This window comes from Manis pentadactyla, chromosome 3 (genome assembly GCF_030020395.1).
Source record: "Manis pentadactyla isolate mManPen7 chromosome 3, mManPen7.hap1, whole genome shotgun sequence".
Taxonomy (NCBI): Eukaryota; Metazoa; Chordata; class Mammalia; order Pholidota; family Manidae; genus Manis; species Manis pentadactyla.
Genome location: NC_080021.1, coordinates 8,326,254 through 8,351,839, shown reverse-complemented (window position 1 = coordinate 8,351,839; position 25,586 = coordinate 8,326,254). Strand labels below are relative to the sequence as shown.

The following is a 25,586-nucleotide window of genomic DNA, read 5'->3' as shown; positions in this document are numbered from 1 at the left end:
TTATCATCTCTGTAGGGAATGGCGACTGCCGGGCAGCAGAAGATGCAGGTGTGGGAAAGATGAGGAGCTGAGGGCTGCGCGCGCTGAGCCTGAGGTCCTTCTAGACATCCAGCTGCAGGCGCAGGGCTCAACGGGCTCAGCAGAGGGGGTGGGCAGGAAACAGAAGTTGGGAAGCCTTCCATATAAATGATATGTAAATCCTTAAGACTGCGGAGATCCCTGCGGTGTGAGTGTAGGAAGAAGAGTGGAATTCTGTGGCCTTCCAAGATGCAGCAATCAGAGCTAAGGGGGCATCAGTGACGGGGGCTGAGGAACAGCAGCCAGAAGAGCGAGAGAAAATCCAGGAGAGCAGGGTTGCATCCTCTGTCATCTGACCCTTAAGCCCATTAGGCAAGGTGGGTATAATTACACCCATTTTACTGACAAGGAAACCAAGGCTCAGAGAATTAATCTGACCGACAACACCCTACTAGGCAGCAGTGGATGAGACTCAGTCCTCTCCAGTTCTACCTACATGGCTTCTCTGTGGAACAACTTATAGAATTATCACTGATAAAATAATATACACTGAAAACCAAATCGTTTCAGGCAGACTTTAAAGCAATGTTTCTTCTAAATTAAGAACTAATTCTATGGTTACAGGCTGAGGGCTTCATCAAGGCAACCAAGTCCCTTCCGTAAGAAGAGCACATTCCCACAGGAGTTCAAAGCATGTTTCAGACATTGGCAACGGCTCACAGGGCCATCCCTGAGATGTCCTTCTTTCAAGGGGGGGAAGACACTGTTCTGAATTTGACTGAACAGTTCCAAAGTGTATTCAAAGGAATAATAATTAAGTGAGAAAAACTATGACATGTCACTTAAAAAAGGACAAAAAAGGAATAACGTGTTGCATAATAAAATTATAGTTTCCAAAACAGTCTTACAAAACAATGTGCTAGAACAAAGATCATTGAAACAGACCAAAATCTCGTAATCCATCCAACAACTTGAAAAATTCTGGCATTTCAAAATAAAAGGACTGATTTCTCTATAATATGCTGAGTCAATTGATAACTGTTTAGAAACAAAGGAAGATTCCTATCACACTTCATACTCCTAAATAAATTTCAGGAATACTAAACTTCATATATGTTACAAACCCATAAAATAAAAGTTGAAGAAAAAGAAAAGACTTTTTACCATAATATGTGGAAGGTTTCTTTTACTATAGAGAAATCAGAGAGGAAAAAAACAAAGTGAAAGATTGACAAATTTAAATAAGCAAAGTTACTTAACTTCTGTGTATGAAATGATATGGTAGTTGGAGGGAATGATAAGTGGGAGGGAAATATTTGCATGTGACAAACCTCTGAGATACAAAGGCTTTGAGAAATCAACAAAATAATAGTACAGAAAATGGATGAGAGATGTAACTAAACTTTCTTCAAAGTTTTTTTAAAGTTAAAAAATGAGAAGAATAGCCTATCGTTTGACTACAGTTACATAAGAAGTCCTCGGTGCCGTTAGAATAACTGGTCTATGATACAGCACCCCACTCAAAAGCCGGCCTTTGAGAAAACATGAGATTACAGTGAGTGTTAAAGGAGGAACATGGAAGAGTCCCGGCAGCCCTAGGGAACAAGTGACCCTCTCAGAGTCAGACTCGATAAACCCATGCTGGGCCTTCTGTTTTCATATCTTTGGCCCTCCGTTACACTTGCTTCCTAGAATCACTGAGCATGACGGCTAAGAGAGACCCAAAAAATGTTAAGGTCTCAGGTCCTTACTCGGCAGCTTTATAGAACTGAGGCCCACGGGGATGACATGACTTCACAAATACTCACCCTCCCAAAAATGTCAAGGAAAGAGAAAATGAAGAGAAACAATGCCAATTTCCCATTTTATTACAAAATATTTCATAAGGTCTGCAAGACCTTTCCTTTTTGAGAAGGTTGTATCATCATGCTGACCACACGCACATATATGCACATCGGAATTCCCCTTCCTGCTTAAGAGCTAGTGAAGTGACAGGATGGGTGAGGCTGTCACTGTGATGCCTGCCATGCTGCTGTTACCTACACCAACCCATCCCTTTATTCCTGAGCACAGTAGGTCCATGGCCCCCGCTCTGACATGCATCCTACCTCCAAGAAAGCCTTTCAGCACAGATCCCAATCTTGGAGCCGGACATGAGGCTGCAATACCCCTCCCAGGCCCTGTGAGTACCCTCCGGACACTGCCACCCCAGCCTGGTGAACACTCCAGACCACCCTGGCTCCGCAGACAGCTGCTTTCCATTATGGGCATTGTACTATTAGGGATTTCAGTGAATAATGATAGCCAAGAAATACCAGCAAGGCTTACTGTCTGTGGAGGTGTTCAGTATTCATTCATAAATAATTATGTGATGTAATGCTTTCACTACTCAGGATATGACTGCTTTACTGTCACTGTATTTTTAATTATTTTGATTATGAATTTTTTAATTTACAGAATACTACTTAAGTTTGAAATGTTAGACTCTGGCTTTTCTTCAGCCTTAGGCAAACTGTCCATCCTTAATTCTGATGAATCCCAGCTAAGCATTTGGTCTCTCTACTGAGTCCCTCAAACTCAACCAAACGTGCGTACAACAGGACAGATTACCCGGAATATTCCTAAAATAAAAGTAGGACCTACTGGTCATATCATCCTCTAATTTCAAAATCAAAAATGTTGAAATCACTTTAATTTTTACAGTGAACTTCAGTTTTTGTATATAATTGTGCTATAATAATAATGTTTATTAGTAATTACACTACATAGAATATTCATAAGACTCTCATGCAATTGAGGTTTTAAAGGAAAATTTTAAATGTTTAAGGTCTTTATGGTTTGACTGCCTGTCTTTCTAAAACAATTCTGCCCTCTTTCCCTCCATCCAGCCCCCCTCAGGGAGACCTTCCTGGCCACTGTGACCACCACCCACTGCCCCTCCCGCCCACCGTGACTCACACCCTCCTCCCCAGAGCGCCCAAGCTCCGTTCCATCACAGCACCTACCTTGACCATGGCCTGCATGCTTCTCTTCCTCCCCACTGGACTATAAACTCCTTGAAGGCAGGAACTGCTCCTTATTGACCCTGTACCCCCAGGCACGGCTGGCACATAGTAAGAACTCGATCAATGGTACTTAACGAATGAATGAAATTAGAAATCCACTTAAGTGTACTTTATCAAGGTCAAATCTGTTCAAATATCGTTTGTCTTTTAGACTTAGCCTCATTTTGGACTGAATACAGAAACCCTGAGGTAGCTGGGATGACAAGGGTAACCACTTGAAACATCAGGTCAGGTTTGATCATGGTTGCCCCTCAAGATCCTCAGGCTCAGGTGGGGATGCAGGGATGAAGAGGATCTAAACTTCAAGATCAAGGCCTCCTGAGGATGCTTCGTGCCCTAAAGCAGCATCCCCTCCATGTCTGCACCCCCCCACGCACACACGTGTACACACGCCCCACACACATGCACACACATGCAGTGAGTGTTTACCAAGCACTGGTGGAGGTCAGGCACGGCTCCAGCACTGAGCACAGGGCAGTGAGAAAGCAGGCGAGGTCCCTCCCCTTTTCAGAATGGAAATTTTAAAAGACATATGTTCTTTCCTGCCTGCAGATACATCATAGCTTCTGCTGGAAGGGGAAAAAAACTCACTATGGAGTCATTTGCTTACCATCAGCAGTGTGAAGGAGCTTATGACTTTTCAACGTCCCTTTTGATTTAAATTTCTTGCCACACATGTCACATAGGTGGGTTTTCTCAGTGCTATGACGATTCATGTGAGCCTTGAGGTTACTCTTGCTGCGAGTTGCATACTCACACAGAGAACATTTGAATGGTTTTATACCTACCAAGGAGGAAGAAAAAATATATACAAGCACATATAAATATATTTATTTATAAACGTTTGCGTTTCTGTGTATGTATCCGAAGGCTATATATACACATCCATTTTGAATTAAGCACTGCTTGTCCCTAAATGTGCTGCACCCTTCCCCACACTGTCCCACACTGTGCTCTTACTCATGCTGTTCCTTCCAACAAGGCTGCCCTTTCTCCCTGGTCTGCCAGGGCCTGCACTCTGCGGCTTTCTCTGACTTCCCCAAGTAGGTCTCCTTGCTTCCCTACCAATGTTCCCAAATTTGGGAGCTCTCTCCTAGCTTTACTGTCCACAGCACATTACCACGAGTTGTTCACGTTCACGCCCGGCTCCCCGAGTTGGGGAGCTCCTTGAGGACACGGGTCCTGAACAGTGTGTGCAGCACACATTCATTAAATTCAACTGAAGTTAAACTGACCAAAATTTAAGTAAAGAAGGGCCTTTGCAAAAACCAATGGGCTCAGACACTCAGGATCAAATGTCAAAGCATATTTTACTTCATAGAATAACCAGAGCATTACAACACTAGCTGTTGTTGGGCTAATGGCTTGGACTCTGGGCAAAGCTTGGCATTCAACTACTCTTCCTTCATTCAGCAAGCATCTACTGAGGACCTACTTGGTAGTAAACCCTGAGGGTTGGTTTGAAACTGAGAGGCCCTGGCACCTGGCTGCACCAACCAGAGGGAAATGCAACAAGCAAAAAGGCTGGTACAACCTAGTGTGACATGCCAAGGGGAGAAAGTTGTGCCAAACCTGAACACAGGGGGGTAGCAGACAAGTTTTAGCCCAGCCTTCTTTTCCCTCATCCATAGCACTTAAAAGACTCTGAGCAGAGGAAACCATGGCTGTAACAAGGCTGTGGGATGTGCCCAGGGCATAGGGCTGAGGTGCATTCATGCTGGGAAATGAAAAAGTATCTCCCAAAACAGGGCATTTTTATCCTGTATTGTAGAAAACATTTAATCCTTCATCCCCTTTAGGATTTGCCTTGTGTCCCTCCTGCAGCATTCCAGGTTCCTAACTCAGGAAGGGTCTAGAAGGGCTCTCCCTGGCCCCTGGCTCCAAGCCTCATCCTCAGGAGTGCCACATCCTCACCCAGGGGGAGAAAACAAAGTGGGTGGCCTGCTGCCTCTACAGTTCCCTGACCTCCAGCTTCCCAAAGTCTTAGAGGGCACCCACCAAGCACCCCATCACAGGGAAACACCCCAAGGCACAGCCTACATGCCTCCTCCCACGAATTCACCTCCACACAGCTCTTCCCCCTTCTGGATTCTTCTTCCACAAAGTGAAAGATAATGCCTCACACTGCTGGGATCCCTGGACTCTGCTGTCCTCGTCTCCGTCATTCACTTATAATACCAACACCTCCTCAACCTGCCATGTGCAGTGCACTGCAGGGGACACCAGAGCTCCTGCTGTGCTAAGACAGCTCCCTTCCTGTTCTCCCAAAGCCTGCTTTCTGGCACAGAGTCATGGTGCTTTACTACAGGTCTACCAAGCGCTATGAGGAATTGCACACCTGTGCTCACTGCAACTGAAGCTAAATAATTAATGATTTAAGTCATCAATCTTAGCTGGTTGATGGACACATTTCTCAGTATGCTAAAGAAACTGTAACTGCAGGGGACGCGAAGATATGGCTTCCTCCTAACGCGCTCCCAGATAAAGCATGGAAGCACAAAATTAAAGGGTGCTCCCTCTTGAAAGACGAATACTCACCTTCGTGAGCCCAAATATGGCGCTGAAGGTCTGAGCCATTCTTCATGAAGTAGAAATCACAATACGGGCACTTCATGGCTCTCTTTCCAATCAGCCCTTTCAGCTGAACCCTCCTCCCAAGAACCTCAGAAATGGTGCTCATGGAGACCTCTAGGAGAAAAGCGAGAGGACCATCAACAGCAGCCAGGGGAGCCCTGGTTCCCGTTAGACGTAAATGAACCTGTGACAGCATCTGAGCCTACTGGCCAGTCCTGGTAGCACTAAGGTGGCAAATACAGGTATGTCTAAAGCATACGTCAACCAGAATCCAATCAAGCCTCAGATCTAAATACCTGTTAACATAAAATGTGATGGATGGAGAAACACTGTCATGAGGCAACAGTCAGAGAGACAAATGCAGAATATGAAGCCTCTGCAGGAAAAGCCATCAAGTCTCCCCAGCAAATCAATGTCCTGGGGAAAAAGCAGGGGTGGGTGTCCCAGAAAATACAAGAAACTTAAGTGACGTGAAAACTACAAGCAAAATTATTGGGTCTTGATTCAAGCCAAAAAAAGTCTGTGTCATTTGGGGAGCTTCTAAGTGGATTACTACTAAGTGGTAATAACGAATTACTGTTAATTGTTTGTTTTAATGGTTATGTTGAAAAAACACCTTATTAGTTGGCGATACATTCTGAAGTTTATTTATGGAAATTATACATGTCTGGGACATACTTTAAAATAGTCTAGAAAAACAATCTGGGGGGCGGATACATGAAACAAGTTTGGCAAGATGCAGATAAATGTGGAAGCTGAGTTACAGATATTGGGGGGTTCCTTATGTATCCCGTTTTGTACATATTTGGACTTTTTCCATAATAAAAAGTTTAAAGACAAAAGAACACCTTACATATATGTTCATGAGTAAGGGCTGGCTGGTGGGACACGGGCTAACGTGGGAAGGGCAAAGCTGAGCAGTCAGAGAACTGCGCAGCCATGTGCTCCTGCCCAGATGAAGGCCTCAAGGCTCCACCCGTTCCCAGATAAACATGAGGCTAGTGCAGTCCCGTTACATCTTCATTTTCCTCCATTATCACCTAAAACCAGTGAGTCAGTTCCTATTACCAGGAGCAGATACCAAAAGAGGGAAAGAAGAGGGGCGAGGACGCAGGGCAGGGCGCACTCCAACTACTGTTACACGCTGATTCCGCACCCAGGACCGAGCCTGAGCTCTTGGGGCTGCCGGGTGAGGTGCTTGCGGCAGCAGCCCTGCCACTGACTAGAGAAGCAGGGGCAGGGCACCGCTAGGGGCCACCAAGGCCTTCCAGGAGGTGGCTCTCATGAAGAATGTGCCAATAAACAGGAATTAACTAGGAAGAATGGAGGACACACACACCCCAGGTGGTATGAACAGAAGTGACGAGGCATGAACGTAGCTCATGCCTCAAGATCTAAGTGGCCTGGGAGGGAGCCCACCCCCTTCATCAACCACCACAGAGGCAACAGCCTTGCAAAGGGGGTGGGCACAGCCTCTGCACGTGAATCTGTGCCATCCCTGCCTTGTAAGTGACCCTCTAAAGACATTCAAACTTAGTATTAAAAAAGGAGAGGGATCCAGAGAGTATGGAGAGATATACCGGCAGACCAGGTAAAATGATAAAATGAAGAAAATAATTTTATAAACTTCCCACCTTTAAATAAAGATAATTGTTTCCCTTGAATTTATTCATGTCTTCATCCCTCTTTATTTCCACTTAGGGCAGCTGATACATAATACTGTGATTTAAAGTAAACATAAGCAATTTAAAATTAATCCTCTACTCTAAAATGTCCAACTTACCAGGATGATTGGTCTTGATATGTGACTTTATCAACCGATCTTCTGAAAAAGACTTTTCACAGACAGGACAAGAATAACTCCTTTTGTCCTTAACAGAAAGAGAGCATAATCAATTGACTGTCACATTTAAACCCAGGCTCTGTAAAAAAAAGTTGTCACCACCACCAATGCCATCACTATCATCAAAGATAGACACACAGTGCACCTTTGCAAACATGTGTCTGTCATGCAGCCTGCACGGAGCCCCGCACAACCTAGGGGGCTCAGGAGTGGTACGGGAATAGGGTCAGCTCCATTTCCAAAGGGAAGAATGGGGCTTACAGATGAGTTTTGAGGTGGTGGCTGGACCAGTAGAAGGCAGGGCTCAGCCTGGAGGTCTACCACACAAACCAGCGCTGCCCCAGGACTGACCCAGGGTGGGCAATGTCCTTAACGTTCCCTGCAAGGTATGCCTGTGGGTTTTGCAGATGCTACTGTACTGAGACTCAAGACCACTCTTGATGGACAGGCATTATTATGCTCACTTCGCAGATTAAGAAGCCAGGGCCACGGGCAGTTAGCCCCAAGTCTGAGAGGGAGAGGCAGCCCACCCTGGGCTCCTCCTACGATTCCCAGGTCCATGCTGGCTTCACCAACCCAGCTAACCACAGTGCTACATTCTCAGTTAGGGGGAAGCATGACAACTAGTACAGGGACACCTCCCTGACCTGGAGATGGGAGGCCAGCAGGGGCCATCTCAGGCCTCACCACTTTGCAGAGCCAACAGGAAGAGATGTACCTTGTAAGTGACACTACATTACCAGCCCAGCAGGAGGTAGAAACCCACCAACCCCGGCCCCACAACAACAGCCCAGCCAATGAAAGACTGTCACAATTCAACCAATGAGAAGCCTCTACACTTGAAACTCCCAGTTTCCTCCAATGGACTCTTTGTTCATAGGAAGCCCCCTTGATCCCCCTTCCTCTATAAGACTGCTACTCTCTTTGTTATCCTTGTGGTTTACCAGGGTCTGCATCCCCGGAATTGCAATTCTTTGCTGTTCCTGAATAAACCCATTTTTTCTGTTAAAATAACTGACAAGTTGTCCTCTTAAGGCTAATAGAAGCTTTTGTGAATGATTGAGCTCTAGCTTTTATTAATCTGCCTTGTCTCTGAGGGCTCACTTTAGAGCTTATTTCACACAACAATTTTTCCCAGAGGGTGGGTGTTCGGTTTAAACTGTACCCCTACAAAACTCTTATGCTGAAGTCCTAACCTTCAGTACTTCAGAATGAGACTATTTGGAAATAGGATCATTACAGCTATAATTAGTTAAGATGAGTCATTAGGGTGGGCCCTTATTCACTTGACTAGTGTCCTTATGAAAAAGGGAAAATTTGGACACAGACATACACACAGGGGGAAGGCCATGTGAAGATGAACGCAGAGATCCTTCATCATGTGACATGTCCACAAACCAAGAAACACCAAAGACTGCTGGCAAAATACCAGAAGCTAGGAGACGAGTGGAACAGATTCTCCCTTGCAGCTTTAGGGAGGAAGCAACCCTGCTGACACAGAGACTTCAGACCCCTTGCCTCCAGAAGTATGAGACAGGGAGTATTGCTGTTTAAGCAGCTTAGCATGTGGACCTTCATTTCAGCAGTCCTGGGAAGCTAACACAGCAGGTGAGCTGAGAGGAAAGAGGGCAGCAGCTGGATTCGCCCATGTACATCAGGTAGACAGCAGTGGGAGAGGTGGCAGTGAGCACCCCAGCAATGGACTGTGCACATGGCTTCCTTACACGTCCCCGCCAGAGGAAACACCCAGATGAGGCAGTGTCAGTACAAACTGGTCAAGCAGAGAGACAGCCAGCAAACCCACAATGAGCTCCAAAAGCGTGGCCAGTAACAAGATTCACAAGCCCACATCCTACAGAAAGCCAAAACCTGGTGGGAGGGATGCATGCCCAGATGAATGGAAAACAAAAGCAAGACAGTCAGGAGCCATGACAAGGCAATGTTCTCAGCCACATAGGTTCCAGAGGATGTTAGCCCATGCTCACTTGGATTTACAGGAGGACTAATCGCTGCCACTTACTGGGCACCTACTGTGAGCTCGGCATTGCACAAAGTGTTTTCCATGTCTTAGTAAATGAATACAATCCTAACAGCCACCCCAAAACACAGCCTACTCATACTAATAAATAGTAACAACAGCAATAGCTAAGCTACCATTTCTTAAGAACTTACTGCATATGGATCACTGTGTAAAGTGCTTTACATACCACAACCTATATGGCATTTAAGAACCTGTCAGAGGTCACACCACCACAGAGAGCAGAGCTAGACAGCAAAATCAGCCCTTTGAACTCTAGAGCTCTTGCTCCTGTAGCACAGTGACTGGAAGTACAGACTCAGGGCTCGGAGTCCCTGAGTTCAAATCCTGGGTTCACCACTTTAGCTGGGGAAGTTTGGGCAAATAACTTGTCAAATGCCTTAGTTTCTTTATCTATAAAACAGTAATAACTGCCTCCTTCATAGGATTGCTGAAGAAAAAGGAGATTAAAAACACGTAAAGTGAAATTCCAACTTCTGGTCCAGCATGTTGAGGCCTGGGTCTCCAACCCATCCCAGCAACAAATAAAAAGTTGAACAAACTGAAAAAGCAAAAACTCTTCTGATCCATGAGAGACATGAGGTCACAGGGCAAACCATTGTCCCCAAAACTGGAGAGACAGACAGGTGAATACAGAGAATGACAAGTTACTGGAGCAAAAACCCATGAGCGGAAACCTCCTGAGAACCAGGACTGAGACAGGGAAACCAGAACTGTAACTGACAAATTACTGGAAGCCCATTGTGGACAATTTGAGGATACAAATTCCATGGGGACCCAAACTTTTTGACTTTTACCTCCAGAGCTTGACCCAGTTCTCACAGTGAATATCAGAGAAAAATGGTCTTGTGCCTCTGGCAGATAGAGGGAAAAAGGAAATACACCAGAGCAGTCTGTTTTTCTTAACAAGGCCTACCCTCAGAGGAAACTAGTTAACCAGAGCCTAACCTACTGGGGTGTTAACAGAGCCAAAGCTACCTGGGAGAAAGGAAATACCCACACCCAGGCCTCTTTAACCATCTAAAAGGGGAGGAAAAAAGTAAGAGGAGAGTGGAATGAAATATTTAAAGTGTTGAAATAAAGAAACACTAGCCTAGAATTCTGTACAGTGCAAAATCATCCTTCAAAAGTGAAGTAGAAATAGACTTTCTCAGACAAAAATTGAGGGAATTTGTTACCAACAGACACCTTCTTTACAAGAAATGCTAGAACAAGTTTTTGAGAGAGAAGAAAAATGATAGTCAGGAACAATCTACAAAAACAAAGAAGTGAAGGAATAAGTGAAAGTAAAATAAAACTTTATTTTTTGTAATCTTAATCTAACAGAAAGTTTGTTCAAGATAATAAGAGCAACAATGTGCTCAATAACACATGCTTATATATAAATGTATACTTACATATAAGTAAAATTAATGGCAGCAATAATACAGGGGCTATGAAGAAATAATTAGGATTTTTTAAAAATTATAAGGTACTCACACTTCCATCAATCAGAAGAGTGAAAGTGGACTGTTAAAAAATGGACTTGACAATCCTGAGAAAGAAGAATAAAGTAGGGGGGATCTTACTTCCCAACTTCAAGCTCTATTATAAAGCCATAGTAATCAAGACAATTTGGTACTGGCACAGGAACAGAGCCACAGACCAATGGAACAGACTAGAGACTCCAGACATTAACCCAGACATATATGGTCAATTAATATTTGATAAAGGAGCCATGGACATACAATGGCGAAATGACAGTCTCTTCAACAGGTGGTGCTGGCAAAACTGGACAGCTACATGCAGGAGAATGAAACTGGACCATTGTCTAACCCCATATACAAAAGTAAACTCAAAATGGATCAAAGACCTGAATGTAAGTCATGAAACCATTAAACTTTTGGAAAAAAACATAGGCAAAAACCTCTTAGACAAAAACATGAGTGACCTCTTCTTGAACATATCTCCCCGGGCAAGGAAAACAACATCAAAATGAATAAGTGGGACTATATTAAGCTGAAAAGCTTCTGTACAGCAAAAGACACCACCAATAGAACAAAAAGGAACCCTACAGTATGGGAGAATATATTTGAAAATGGCAGATCCAATAAACGCTTAACATCCAGGATATATAAAGAGCTCACATGCCTCAACAAACAAAAAACAAATAACCCAATTAAAAAATGGGCAGAGGAACTGAACAGACAGTTCTCCAAAAAAGAAATACAGATGGCCAACAGATACATGAAAAGATGCTCCACATCGCTAATTATCAGAGAAATGCAAATTAAAACTACAATGAGGTATCACCTCACACCAGTAAGGATGGCTGCCATCCAAAAGACAAACAACAACAAATGTTGGCGAGGCTGTGGAGAAAGGGGAACCCTTCTACACTGCTGGTGGGAATGTAAATTAGTTCAACCATTGTGGAAAGCAGTATGGAGGTACATCAAAATGCTCAAAACAGACTTACCATTTGACCCAGGAATTGCACTCCTAGGAATTTACCCTAAGAATGCAGCAATCAAGTTTGAGAAAGATCAATGCACCCCTATGTTTATCGCAGCACTATTTACAATAGCCAAGAAATGGAAACAACCTAAATGTCCATTCGTAGATGAATGGATAAAGAAGAAGTGGTACATATACACAATGGAATACTACTCAGCCATAAGAAAAGGGCAAATCCTACCATTTGCAGCAACATGGATAGAGCTGAAGGGTATTACGCTCAGTGAAACAAGCCAAGCGGAGAAAGAGAAATACCAAATGATTTCACTCATCTGTGGAGTATAAGAACAAAGGAAAAACTGAAGGAACAAAATAGCAGCAGAATCACAGAACTCAAGAATGGACTAACAGGTACCAAAGGGAAAGGGACTGGGGAGGATGGGTGGGTAGGGAGGGATAAGAGGGGGGAGAAAAAGGAGGGTATTAAGATTAGCATGCATGGGGGGGTGGGAGAAAGGGGAGGGCTGTACAACACAGAGAAGACAAGTAGTGATTCTATAACATTTTGCTACGCTGATGGACAGTGACTGTAAAGGGGTATATAAGGGGGACCTGGTATAGGGGAGAGCCTAGTAAACATAATATTCATCATGTAAGTGTAGATTAATGATAAAAAAAAAAAAAGCAGCAGTTCCTGCGTGGTGACCTCCAATGAGTTCTACACAATGATATAAAGGGCATATAAAAGTGTAGGCAAAGGGTCTGTTTGTGTTTATACAGAGGATCAAAGCCTAATTTGGCTACCCAGAAAATGAACTAAGATACTATATGAAAAAGAACTTCCAACATCAGCACTCTCTGGAAGATTCATGCCAGAAGATGATCATCAAAAAACCCCAACAAAGATCCACGCACTGCTACAGCTGTAGATGCACTCATCCCACCAGCTCCTGGACTTGCCATGGGAATGAGGAAGGAGATATCTAAGCTGGCCTGTGCATACAGTAAAACAACAAATTTGACTGGATCTATACTGTTGGAACTCAACCAAGAATTAGGAGAAGTGCAAATTGTAGCGCTCCAAAATCTTACAACTACAGACTATTTACTGTTAAAAGAATATAAGGGATGTGAACATTCACCAGGAATGGGTTGTTTTAATTTGTCTGATTTCTCTCAGACTGTTCAAGTTCAGTTGGACAATATCCACCATATCATAGATAAGTTTTCACAAATGCCTAAGGTGCCTAACTGGTTTTCTTGGTTTCACTGGAGATGGCTGGTAATTACAGGTATGCTTTGGTTACGTAACTGTACTCCTATTATGTTAATGTGTGTGCGCAATTTAATTAGTAGTTTAAAACCTATCCATGCTGAAGTTACTCTACAAGAAGATAATCAATCTTCCCATGTTTTCTTCCTGCTACTTCTACAGCTTTTCTTCTTCCTTCCTAATTACAACCCTTAAATAGAATTCATGCCACATATCGAATTCACCGAATATCATAATTCTTCCAAGTGGTAAAGATACCTCAAGACAAATGCTGGGCATAGAAGCCACAGGGCATAAATATGCAAAGAAGTAAAAAGCTAACCTTTTCAAACAATAAGGCTTCTCTCTCACTTACCAACTTTACATTTCCCTGTATGGCCCCCGAAGATGACTGGTTAGCCAGAGACGGGTAAGATTCCTCAAGGGAGGAACAACCTAAGACAGGCACAGTCGCAGGGGGGTCATCAGGTGAGAAATTGGGGATCAACAGAGGTGAGGCTTAGAACCTCACCCCCCCCCCATTCTGAGAGAAATCTTCTGCATACGTGGATGTTTTATTGCCCTTGTCTAGCTCGGATTAACACATAGTCTACAGGCACACACCTGATCATCTACATTTGCTCTCTTATAACACTAAACTATGTTTTCTACCTTTATCTTGTATCTACCTACCACTTGAGCATTTTATTAAAAATAATAATAATAAAGAGAGAAATGTGGTATCCACATATAAATCAAGTATAAAAATCAAATGAATATTCATATTTGAACTGACTGTTTATAGTTCATAATGCATGAGCAAAACTGAAAGCTTCTGTGATGAATGCCCTTGTAATGTTCACCATGTAACTTATTCACTATGTAAGAATTTGTACTCCATGTAAGAACTTGTTCGTTATGATTCAGAAGATTGGAGACTGACGAAAATTAGGCTTGGGGTGGATTAATGATTGTGCATTGAGCATTGACCCCCCATACAGAATTTTATTGTTAACAACCATTTGATCAATAAATATGAGAGATGTCCTCACACACACACACACACAAAATATATATATATATATATATATACACACTTCAAATTGTAAAATAAATAAGTAACCGGGATGTAATGTATAGCATAAGGAATATAGTCAAAATATTGTAACAACTTGGTATGGTGATAGCTGGTACCTAGAATTATCATGTATATAAATGTTGAATCACTGTGTTGTACACCTGAAACTAATGTAATAATGTAATACTGTGTCAACTACCCTTCAATAAAAAATAATTATCTAAAAAAAAAAAAAAAAAATAGGACTTGGATTAGTTGTAAATGTATATTGCAAATTCTAGGGTAGCCAGTAAAAAAAAGTTAAACAGTAAGTGCAAGTGCCAACTTTACATTTCCCTGTATGGCCCTGGAAGATGACTGGTTAGCCAGAGACGGGTAAGATTCCTCAAGGGAGGAACAACCTAAGACAGGCACAGTCGCAGGGGGGCCATCAGGTGAGAAATTGGGGATCAACAGAGGTGAGGCTTAGAACCTCACCCCCCTGTTCTGAGAGAAATATTCTGCATACGTGGATGTTTTATTGTCCTTGTCTAGCTTGGATCAACACATAGTCTACAGGCACACACCCGATCATCTACATTTGCTCTCTTACAACACTAAACTGTTTTCTACCTTTATCTTGCATCTACCTACCACTTCAGCATTTTATTTAAAAAAAAAATAATAATAATAATAAGGGAGAAATGTGGGATTCACATATAAATCAAGTATAAAAATCAAACGAATATTCATATTTGACCTGATTGTTTATAGTTCATAATGCATGAGCAAAACCGTAAGTTTCTGTGATGGCTGCCCCTGCACTGTTCACCATGTAAGAACTTATTCACTGTGTAAGAACCTGTTCACCATGTAAGAACTTGTTCGTTATGCTTCAGAAGATTGGAGACTGATGAGAATTAGGCTTGGGGTGGATTAATGATTGTGCATTGAGCACTGAGTCCCCTATACAGAATTTTATTGTTGTTAACAACCATTTGATGAATAAATATGAGAGACGCCCTCTCAAAAAAAAAAAAAAAGTAAATGTAAGTGATATACTAAGAAAGGAAAAAAAATGGAATCATATAAAATACTCAATTATAACTACAAAAGGCAGGAAAAGAATGGATAATAAAAGGGACAAAAGATAAGGACAACAAATAGAAAATAGTAACAAATATGATAAATACTAATCCAACTATATCAATAATCATTTTGAATGTCAATGATCTAAATGCACCAATTAAAAGACAGAAATTGTCAGAGTAGATCAAGAAACAATATTCATCCATACATTGGCTGCCGGAAACCCACTTTAAATCTGAAGACACATATAGATTAAAAGAAAATAGAGAAAGGTACACCATGCTAACACTAATCAACAGCAAGCAGAAGTAGCTTTATTTGTTGCAGACAGACCAAACTTGTAAACAAGCACAGTTATCAATGATAAAAAGGGGAATTAAATAATGACGAAGTGGTCATTTCTCTAAGAAGACATAATAACCCTTAACATATCCGTGTCTAACAACAAAGAGTCAAAATACATGAACAAAAGCTGACAGAACTTCAGGAGAAATAGATGAATGCATTATTGTAACTGGAGACTTCAACATTCCTCTATCAAAAATGGACTGATTCAGCAGACAGAAAATCAGTAAGGACAAAGTTCAGTTCAACCACACCATCAAACAACTGGATTTAATTGACATCTATAAACTACATCATCCAACAGCAGAACACACATTCTCAAGAAAAAATTTTTAAATATTTTGAACTAAATAAAAATGAAACTACAACTTATCAAAACCTGTGGGATACAAGGAAAGCTGTGCTTACAGAGAAATCTATAGCACTGAATGTATAAATTCATTCATTCATGTATATTAGAGAAGATCTAAAGTCAATCATCTAAGGTCCACCTTAGGATTGTAGAAAAAGAAGAGTAATTTCAGACTAAGCAGAAGAAAAGAAATAAATAAAATTTAGAGCAGAAATCAATACAACTGGAAACAAGAAACAGGGGAAAAACAATAAAACTAAAAGCTGGTTCTTTGAAAAGATCATTGAAATAGTAAGCCTCTAGCCAGACAAAGAAAAAAGAGAGAAGATACAAATTACTAATATCAGAAATCAAAGAGGGAAAATACAGATCCCAAGGACATTAAAAGGACAGTAAAGAAATACTATGAACTACTCTACACACTCTATACCCACAAATTTGATAACCTAGATGAAACAAACCAATTCCTTGAAAGACACAATTTGCCAAAACTTACACATGAATAAATAGACAATCTGAATAGGCCTATTTTATTTATTAAAGAAATTGAATGAATAATTACTAACCTTCCAAAACAAAAGGTACAAGACCCAGATGGGTTCATGAGTGAATTCTACCAAATATTTAAGGAAGAAATTATACCAATCCTCTACAGTCTCTTTTAGAAGATAAAAACTGAAACTCATTCTATGAGGCCAACATTACCTCAATATGAAAAACAAACAAAGAGATTATAAGAAAAGAAAATTATAGGCCAATATCTTTCATGAACACAGATACAAAAATCCTCAACAAAATATCAGCATATCAACCCAATAATGTATACAAAGAGCTATACAACCCCAACCAAGTGGGATGTATCCCACATATGCAAGGCTGATTCAACATTCTAAAATCAACTAATGTAAATCTATCAGATCAATAGGCTAAGAAATAAAAATTACATGATTATCAACAGAAGCAGAAAAAGGATCTGATAAAATACACCAATTCATGACAAACAATGTTAGTAAACTAGGAATAGAAAGGAACTTCCTTAATTTGATGAAGAATATTTACAAAAAGCCTACAGCTAACATCATAGTTAATGGCAAGAAACTAGAAGTTGCCTACTAAGATTAGAAACAAGGCAGGATGTCTCCTCCCAATACTTCATTTTGACAGTGTACTGGGATTCCAGCTAATACAGTAAGACAAGAAAAGGAAATAACAGATACAATTATTAGAAAAGAGGAATGTAAATGTCTTTGTTTACAGATGACATAATTATCTATGTAGAAATTCTGAAAGAACAGAAAAACTCCTGGAACCAGTAAGTGATTATATCAAGGTTACAGGTTATAAGGTTAATAAACAAAAGCCAATTGCTTTCCTATATACCAGCAATGAATAAGTAGAATTTGAAATGAAAAACACAGTACCATTTACATTAGCATCCCACAAAATGAAATGCTTAAGTATAAATCTAACAAAATATGTACAAGCTCTATATAAGGAAAACTATGAAACTCTGATGAAAGGAATCAGTGAACTAAATAAGTGGAGAGCTATTCCATGTTCATGAATAGGAAGATGCAATATTGTCAAGACATCAGTTCTTCACAACTTGATCTGTGGGTTCAATGCAATCCCAACCAAAATCCCAGCAAGTTATTTTGTGGATACTGACAAACTGTAAAGTTTATGTAGAGAGGCCAAAGATCCAGAATAGTCAACATAATATTGGAGAAGAGCAGAGTTGGAAGACAGACACTACTTAACTTCAAGAATTACCATAAAGCTTCAATGATGAAGATAGTGTGGTATTGGTGAAAAAATAACAAATAGACTGAGGAAACAGAATACAGTCCAGAAATAGATCCACTTAAATAGAACAAAGTGATTTTTGACACAGGAGCAAGTGCTGTTCAATGGAGTAAAAATAATTTTCTCAAAAAATGATGCTGCAACACATGGAAAGCCAAATGAAAAAAAACATAAAACAAATTTAGATACAGACCTTACACCTTTCAAGTATTAACTAATAATGGGTCACAGACTACATGTAAACTGAGAAACTATAAAAGCCCTACAACACAAAGGAGAAAACCTAGATGACCTTGAATATGGTAATGCTTTTCAGATATAACAAGAAAGGCATCATCCATGAAAAAAGAATAAGCTAGATTTCATTAAAATGTAAATTTTCTATTCTGCAAAAGACATTGTCAAGAGAATGAAGAAATAAGTGACAGACTGAGAAGATATTTGCAAAAGACGTATCTAATAAAGGACTATTATCCAAAATAAACCAAGAACTCTTGAAACTCAACAATAAGACAATGAACAATTCAATTACAAAATAAGCCAAATACTGGAACAGACAGCTCACCAAAGAGGACATACAAATGGCAAGTAAGCATATGAAAAGATGTTCCACATCATATGTCTTCAGGGAAATACAAATTAAAATGAGATACTGACCACCAAGAGGATTAAAGATGGCAGTGTGAGAGGTGAGACAGAGGCTTCCTCTTAAAACCACATATAATACGAAAATATAATTAATACAACTAATCCTGAGAGAGCAACAGGAAAGAGGACTGTGCCAGACTGCATACACCTGTAGAAAAGAGCAGACCTCGTGGAACAGGGTAACGTATCAAAGCTGTGGCCCAGTGGGACCCAAGCCCTTCCCTCACCCCAGCTCACTGGCACAAGGAAGAGAAACTGAGCAGGGAGGGAGTGGAGGCCTGGGACTGCTGAACACCTAGCTCTGGAGATCTGCTATGGGAGCACAAACCTACATTTCATGGTGCTTTCATGATATTCTCATGATTATGGGGTTGGAAAGCTAGGGCAGGCAGAATTCCTGGAGAGGCTGAGATCCAAGCCACTTGTGGAAAGCAGGGATGCATATCTGGCTGCTCTGGAACAAAAGCTTATACCTGTGGGCTCAGCCCACCGGTTCAGGCAGTGGAGGCAGGCACAGCAGCCAGGAAGCAGGAAACAGCTCTTTGCTACCCCGAGGCACCAATACCACTCCCCCGCAACCCCGATATTGCTTCAGGGGCTGAACAGCGCCAGAGAGTAGAGGGCGCAATATGCAAATATGAAATGCCAAAGGAACCTGGTCCAGAGTAAAATTAATATAACTCCTGAGAAAGATGACATGGACTTCATGACTCTTCCTGAAAGGGAGTTCAAAATAAAACTCATTAACATGCTAATGGAGGTACAGAAAGATATTCAAGAACTCAGGAATGAATTCCGGTTGGAGATCCAATTGTTGAAGAGGAAAAGGGAGGGTATGAAAAGCAAATTAGATATGGTGGAAGAGACGATAAATGAAATAGAAACTAGAGAAGAGGAATACAAAGAAGCTGAGGCACAGAAAAGAAAGAGGATCTCTAAGAATGAAAGTATATTGAGAGAACTGTGTGACCAAGCCAAATGGAACAATATTCGTATTATAGGGACACCAGAAGAAGAAGATAGAGAGAGAGGGATAGAAAGTGTCTTTGAGGAGATAATTGCTGAAAACTTCCCCAATCTGGGGAAGGACATAGTCTGTCAGGCCATGGAGGTGCACAAATCTCCCAACACAAGGGACCCAAGGAAGACAACACCAAGACATATAGTAATTAAAATGGCAAAGATCAAGGATAAGGACAGACTATTAAAAGCAGCAAGAGAGAAAAATAAGATCACATATAAAGGAAAGCGGGTCAGGCTAACATCAGACTTCTTGGCAGAAACCTTACAGGCCAGAAGGGAGTGGCATGATGTATTTAAAGCAATGAAGTAGAAGGGCCTGGAACCAAGATTACTTCATATGGCAAGATTATCATTTAAATTTGAAGAAGGGATTAAACAATTTCCAGCTAAGCAAAAGGTGAGAGAATTTACCTCCCACAAACCATCTCTACAGTCTATTTTGGAGGGACTGTTATAGATGGAAGTGTTCCTAAGTTTTAATAGCTGTCACCAGAGGTAATAAAACCACAGTAAAGAAAGTAGAAAAGCTAATTACTAAGCAAATGCAAAATTAAATTAACTATCCCCAAAGTCAATCAAAGGATAGACAAAGAGTACAGAATATGACACCTAATATATAAAGAATGGAGGAGGAAGAAAAAGGTAGAGGGGAGGAAAAGGAAAGAACCTTTAGATTGTGTTTGTAATAGCATATTAAGTGAGTTAAGTTAGACTCTTAGATAGTAAGGAAGTTAACCTTGAACCTTTGGTAAGCATGAATCTAAAGTCTGCAATCGCAATAAGTACATACCTATCAATAATCACCCTAAATGTAAATGGATTGAATGCACCAATCAAAAGACATAGAGTCACTGAATGGATAAAAAAAAAAACCCCATCTCTACAAGAGACTCACTTTAAACCCAAAGACATACACAGACTAAAAGTCAAGGGATAGAAAAAGATATTCCATTCAACTAAAGGGATAAAAAAGCAGGAGTTGCAGTACTTGTATCAGACAAAATAGATTTCAAAACAAAGAAAGTCACAAGAGACAAAGAAGGACATTACATAATTATAAAGGGGTCAGTCCAACAAGAAGATATAACCGTTACAAATATCTATGCACCCAACACAGGAGCACTTACATATGTGAAACAAATACTAACAGAATTAAAAGGTGAACACATTAGAACAGATGGACCTAACAGACATCTACAGAATTCTACACCCAAAAGCAGGAGAATACACATTCTTCTCAAGTGCACGTGGAACATTTTCAAGAATAGATCTTATACTAGGCCACAAAAAGAGCCTCAGTGAATTCAAAAAGATTGAAATTGTACCAACCAGTTTCTCAGACCATAAGGGTATATACTAGAAATAAATTATGCAAAGAAAACAAAAAACACCACAAACACATGGAGGCTTCACAACATGCTCCTAAATAACCAATGGACCAGTGACCAAATAAGAACAGTGATCAAGCAATATATGGAGACAAATGACAACAATAATTCAACACTGCAAAAATCTGTGGGATACAGCAAAGGCCATGCTAAGAGGGAAGTATACTGCAATACAGGCCTACCTCAGGAAAGAAGAACAATCCCATATGAACAGTCTAAACTCACAATTAACAAAACTAGAAAAAGAAGAACAACTGAGGCCCAAAATCAGTAGGAGGGACATAATAAAGATTAGAGCAGAAATAAATAAAATTGAGATGAATAAAACAATAGAAAGAATCAATGAAAGCAAGAGCTGGATCTTCAAGAAAATAAACAGCATATATAAACCCTTAGCCAGACCTATCAAGAAAAATGAGAGTCTACACATATAAACAGAATCAGAAATGAGAAGGGAAAAATCACTATGGACACCACAGAAATACAAGGAATTATTAGGGAATTGTCTGAAAAATTATATGGTAACAAACTGGATAATCTAGAAGAAATGGACAACTTTCTAGAAAAATTCAACCTTCCAAGGCTGACCCAGAAAGAAATAGAGAATCAGAACAGACCAATTACCAGCAAGGAAATTGAACTGGTAATCAAAAAACTACCTAAGAACAAAATCCCTGCACCAGATGGCTTGACCACTGAACTTATCAAACATTTAGTGAAGACCTAATACCCATTCCCCTTAAAGTTTTCCAAAAAGTAGAAGAACAGGGAATACTTCCAAATTCATTCTATGAGGCCAGCACCACTCTAATACCAAAACCAGGCAAAGACACCACAAAAAAAGATAATTACAGACCAATATCCCTGATGAACATAGATGCAAAAATACTCAACAAAATATTAGCAAACTGAATTCAAAAATGTATCAAAAAGATTGTGCACCTTGATAAAGTAGGATTTATTCCAGGGATGCAAGGATGGTACTATATTCAAAAATCCATAAACATCATCCACCACATCAACAAAAAGGACAAAAACCACATGATCATATCCACAGATGCCAAAAAAGCATTTGACAAAATTCTACATCTATTCATGATAAAAACTGTCAACAAAATGTGTATACAGGGCAAGTACCTCAACATAATGACGACAATATATGACAAACCCACAGACAACATCACACTAACAGAAAGCCTTTTCTTTAAGATCGGGAACAAGACAAGGATGCCAAAAATACAAGACCAATAAATGTAAACACATCCCGTGCTCATGGATGCCAACTCTCTCCACTTTTATTCAACATAGTTCTGGAGGTCCTATCCACAGCAATTACACAACACAAAGAAAAAAAGGTCATCCAGATTGGTAAGGAAGAAGTTAAACTGTCACTGTTTGCAGATGACATGATATTGTACATAAAAAACCCTAAAGAATCCACTCTAAAACTATTAGAGGTAATACCTGAATTCAGCAAAGTTGCAGGATACAAAATTAATACACAGAAATCTGTCGCATTCCTATACACTAATGATGAACTAGCAGAAACAGAAATCAGAAAAACGATTCCATTCACAATTGCATCAAAAAGAATAAAATACCTAGGAATAAACTTAGCCAAGTAAATGAAAGACCTATACTTTGAAAAATACAAGACCAATAAATGTAAACACATCCCGTGCTCATGGTTAGAAAGAATTAATATTGTTAAAATGGCCATCCTGCCTAAAGCAATCTACAGATTCAATGCAATTCCTATCAAAATACCAACAGCATTCTCCAATGAATCATTCTAAAATTCATATGGAACCACAAAAGACCCCAAATAACCAAAGCATTCCTGAGAAGGAAGAATAAAGCTTGGGAGATTATGCTCCCCAACTTCAAGCTCTACTATAAAGCCACAGTAATCAAGACAATTTAGTACTGGCACAAGAACAGAACAATAGACCAATGGAACAGACTAGAGAGCCCTGATATAAACCCAACCATATATGGTCAATTAATATATGATAAAGGAGCCACGGATATACAATGGGGAAATGACAGCCTCTTCAACAGCTGGTGTTGGCAAAACTGGACAGCTACATCCAAGAGAATGAAACTGGATTATTGTTTAACCTCATACACAAAAGTAAACTTGAAATGGATCAAAGACCTGAAATCTATGTAAGTCATGAATCCATAAACTCTTAGAAAAAAACATAGGCAAAAATCTCCTGAATATAAGGATGAGCAACACCTTCCTGAACGCATCTCCTCGAGCAAAGGAAACAAAAGCAGAAATGAACTCATGGGACTACATCAAACTAAAAAGTTTCTGTACAGCAAAGGATACCATCAACAGAACAAGAAGGCCTCCTACAGTATGGGAGAATATATTTGTAAATGACATATCTGACAAGGGGTTAACCTCCAAAATATACAAAGAACTTACATGCCTCAACACCCAAAAAGCAAATAACCCAATTAAAACATGGGCAGAGGATATTAAGAGACAATTCTCCAAAGATGAAATTCAGATGGCCAACAGACACATGAAAAGATGCTCCACATGACTAATCATCAGTGAAATACAAATTAAAGCCACAATGACATGTCACCACACCAGTAAGGATGGCCAGCATCAAAAAGACTAAGAACAAAAATGCTGGCGAGGATGCGGAGAAAGGGGAACCCTCCTACACTGCTGGTGGGAATGTAAGGTAGTTCAACTGTTGTGGAAAGCAATATGGAGGTTCTTCAAAAAACCAAAAATAGAAATACCATTTAATCCGGGAATCCCACTCCTTGGAATGTACCAAAAGAATACAACTTCTCAGATTCAAAAAGACATGCACCCCTATGTTTATTGCAGCACTATTTACAATAGCCAATATATGGGAGTAACCTAAGTGTCCATCAGTAGATGATTGGATAAAGAAGATGTGGTACATATACACAATGGAATCCTATTCAGCCATAAGAAAGAAACAAACTCTACCATTTGCAACAACATGGATGGAGCTGGAGGACATTATGCTCATTGAAATAAGCCAGGTGGAGAAAGACAAGTGCCAAATGATTTCCCTCATTTGTGGAGTATAACAACAAAGCAAAACTGAAGGAACAGAACAGTAGCAGACTCACAGACTCCAAGAAGGGACTAGTGGTTACCAAAGGGGAGGGTTGGGGTACGGTCTGTGGGAAGGGAGGGAGAAGGGGATTGGGGGATATTATCTTCAGTACACATGGTGTAGGGGGTGTCACAGAGAAGACAGTGTAGCACAGAGAAGGCAAACAGCGAATCTGTGGCATCTTACTACACTGATGGACAGTGACTGCAATGGGATATGTGGGGACTTGATAATATGGGTGAATACAGTAACCATATTGTTTTTCATGTAAAACATTTGTAAGAGTGTGTATCAATAATACCTTAAAAAAAAAAATCTCAGGGCACATTGACGCTCCCCTGTTGACCAAGCGGCCCAGGGCTATAACCAAGAGGCTGAGTATGAGCATCAGAGGCAAGAAAATAGCTGGGCTGGGCTGGACTAAAGAGTCCCTCTGATACACACAATACGCAAGGAAAGTGAGTGTGGTAAAAAATAGGCAGTCCCTGACTATAAAGCTCTTTTATAATCTCCTATTCAAGGTAGTCTTTAACCTGTGTTTCAAAGTCTCTCAATCTAACACAATTTCAAAAATGATAAGCAAAACAGACAATAGTAACAGTCAATAGCATAGAATGCTTACTCCATGACAGGCTCTCTTTTGAGACATTTATGTATATTCTCTCACTTCATCTTCACCCGAGAATGGGTAAACTGAGGCACAGGGCTGTCATAGTGAGGCCAAATGCCTGGTAAATAGAGTAGACCTGGTTAAAACCCCACAGTCTGGTTCCTGGTCTTAACTGCTGTCCCCCAAGGCTGCCCCGAGAACAGCGCCCTCACGTGGGTCTCACTCCCTCACTATCTGAGTCCCTGGCGAGGTCGCAGGATGATTCCTGTCACCTGCTTTCCCTGCCCTAAGACCGTACTGACCTAACAGCATGTTTAAGGAAATAGAAAAAACCATGCCTGCGTGTCCTAGTCAGAGAAAGAGAACCTGTACTAAGAGGGGCCAAGTGACATGCAACAGCTGGGACTCAGTCAACCACATAAGCGCTGTGTTCTTTGTCATAGCATTCCACATCAACCTTCCAGCAGCCCTAAGGAGATCTATATACATATACACAAACACACTTGTGTGTGCACACATAAGTGCACATGTGTTTACAGGTGGCTGCATAATACATGTGTGTATCCATGTATATATGTATGCACAAATGTGTATATAGGCCTCCCTGTATACATGCATGAAATGTGTGTATATATGTGTTGTATGTGTACACAGCAGGTATATTTTTAAATTTATGTTTTATACAGAAGGCTACCAAGTCTCAGAAAGGACAAGTGACTTGCCAACAGCATCACAGAGCCTGTGTGAGTGCTGGAGACAGTATTTGAACTCAAGTTTGAACCCCAAAGCTTGTGCTCTGACCTACTACTAACCCTAAAACACTCTGCTCCTCCCTTAGCGGCAAACTGGTACAGGGTCAGTGACCTTTATGCCAGAAGACAGTGGCAGCATATCAAGTGTGTGAGGCCTCATTCTGCGCCACCTGT

General features: G+C 40.6%; 1 protein-coding gene across 11 annotated transcripts in view; it reads right to left on the bottom strand.

The window, feature by feature from the left end:
• ZFAT (zinc finger and AT-hook domain containing) overlaps nucleotides 1–25,586 on the bottom strand; it is a 317,588-nt gene that overhangs the window by 102,000 nt on the left and 190,002 nt on the right. For all 11 annotated transcript variants that reach the window (XM_057497721.1, XM_057497719.1, XM_057497722.1 and 8 more), the window contains 3 exons: nucleotides 7,441–7,528; nucleotides 5,622–5,771; nucleotides 3,694–3,867 (listed from right to left, as the gene is read on the bottom strand). In XM_057497721.1, coding sequence (XP_057353704.1) covers nucleotides 3,694–3,867; nucleotides 5,622–5,771; nucleotides 7,441–7,528 — 412 coding nt within the window. The remainder of the gene's footprint in view (nucleotides 1–3,693; nucleotides 3,868–5,621; nucleotides 5,772–7,440; nucleotides 7,529–25,586) is intronic.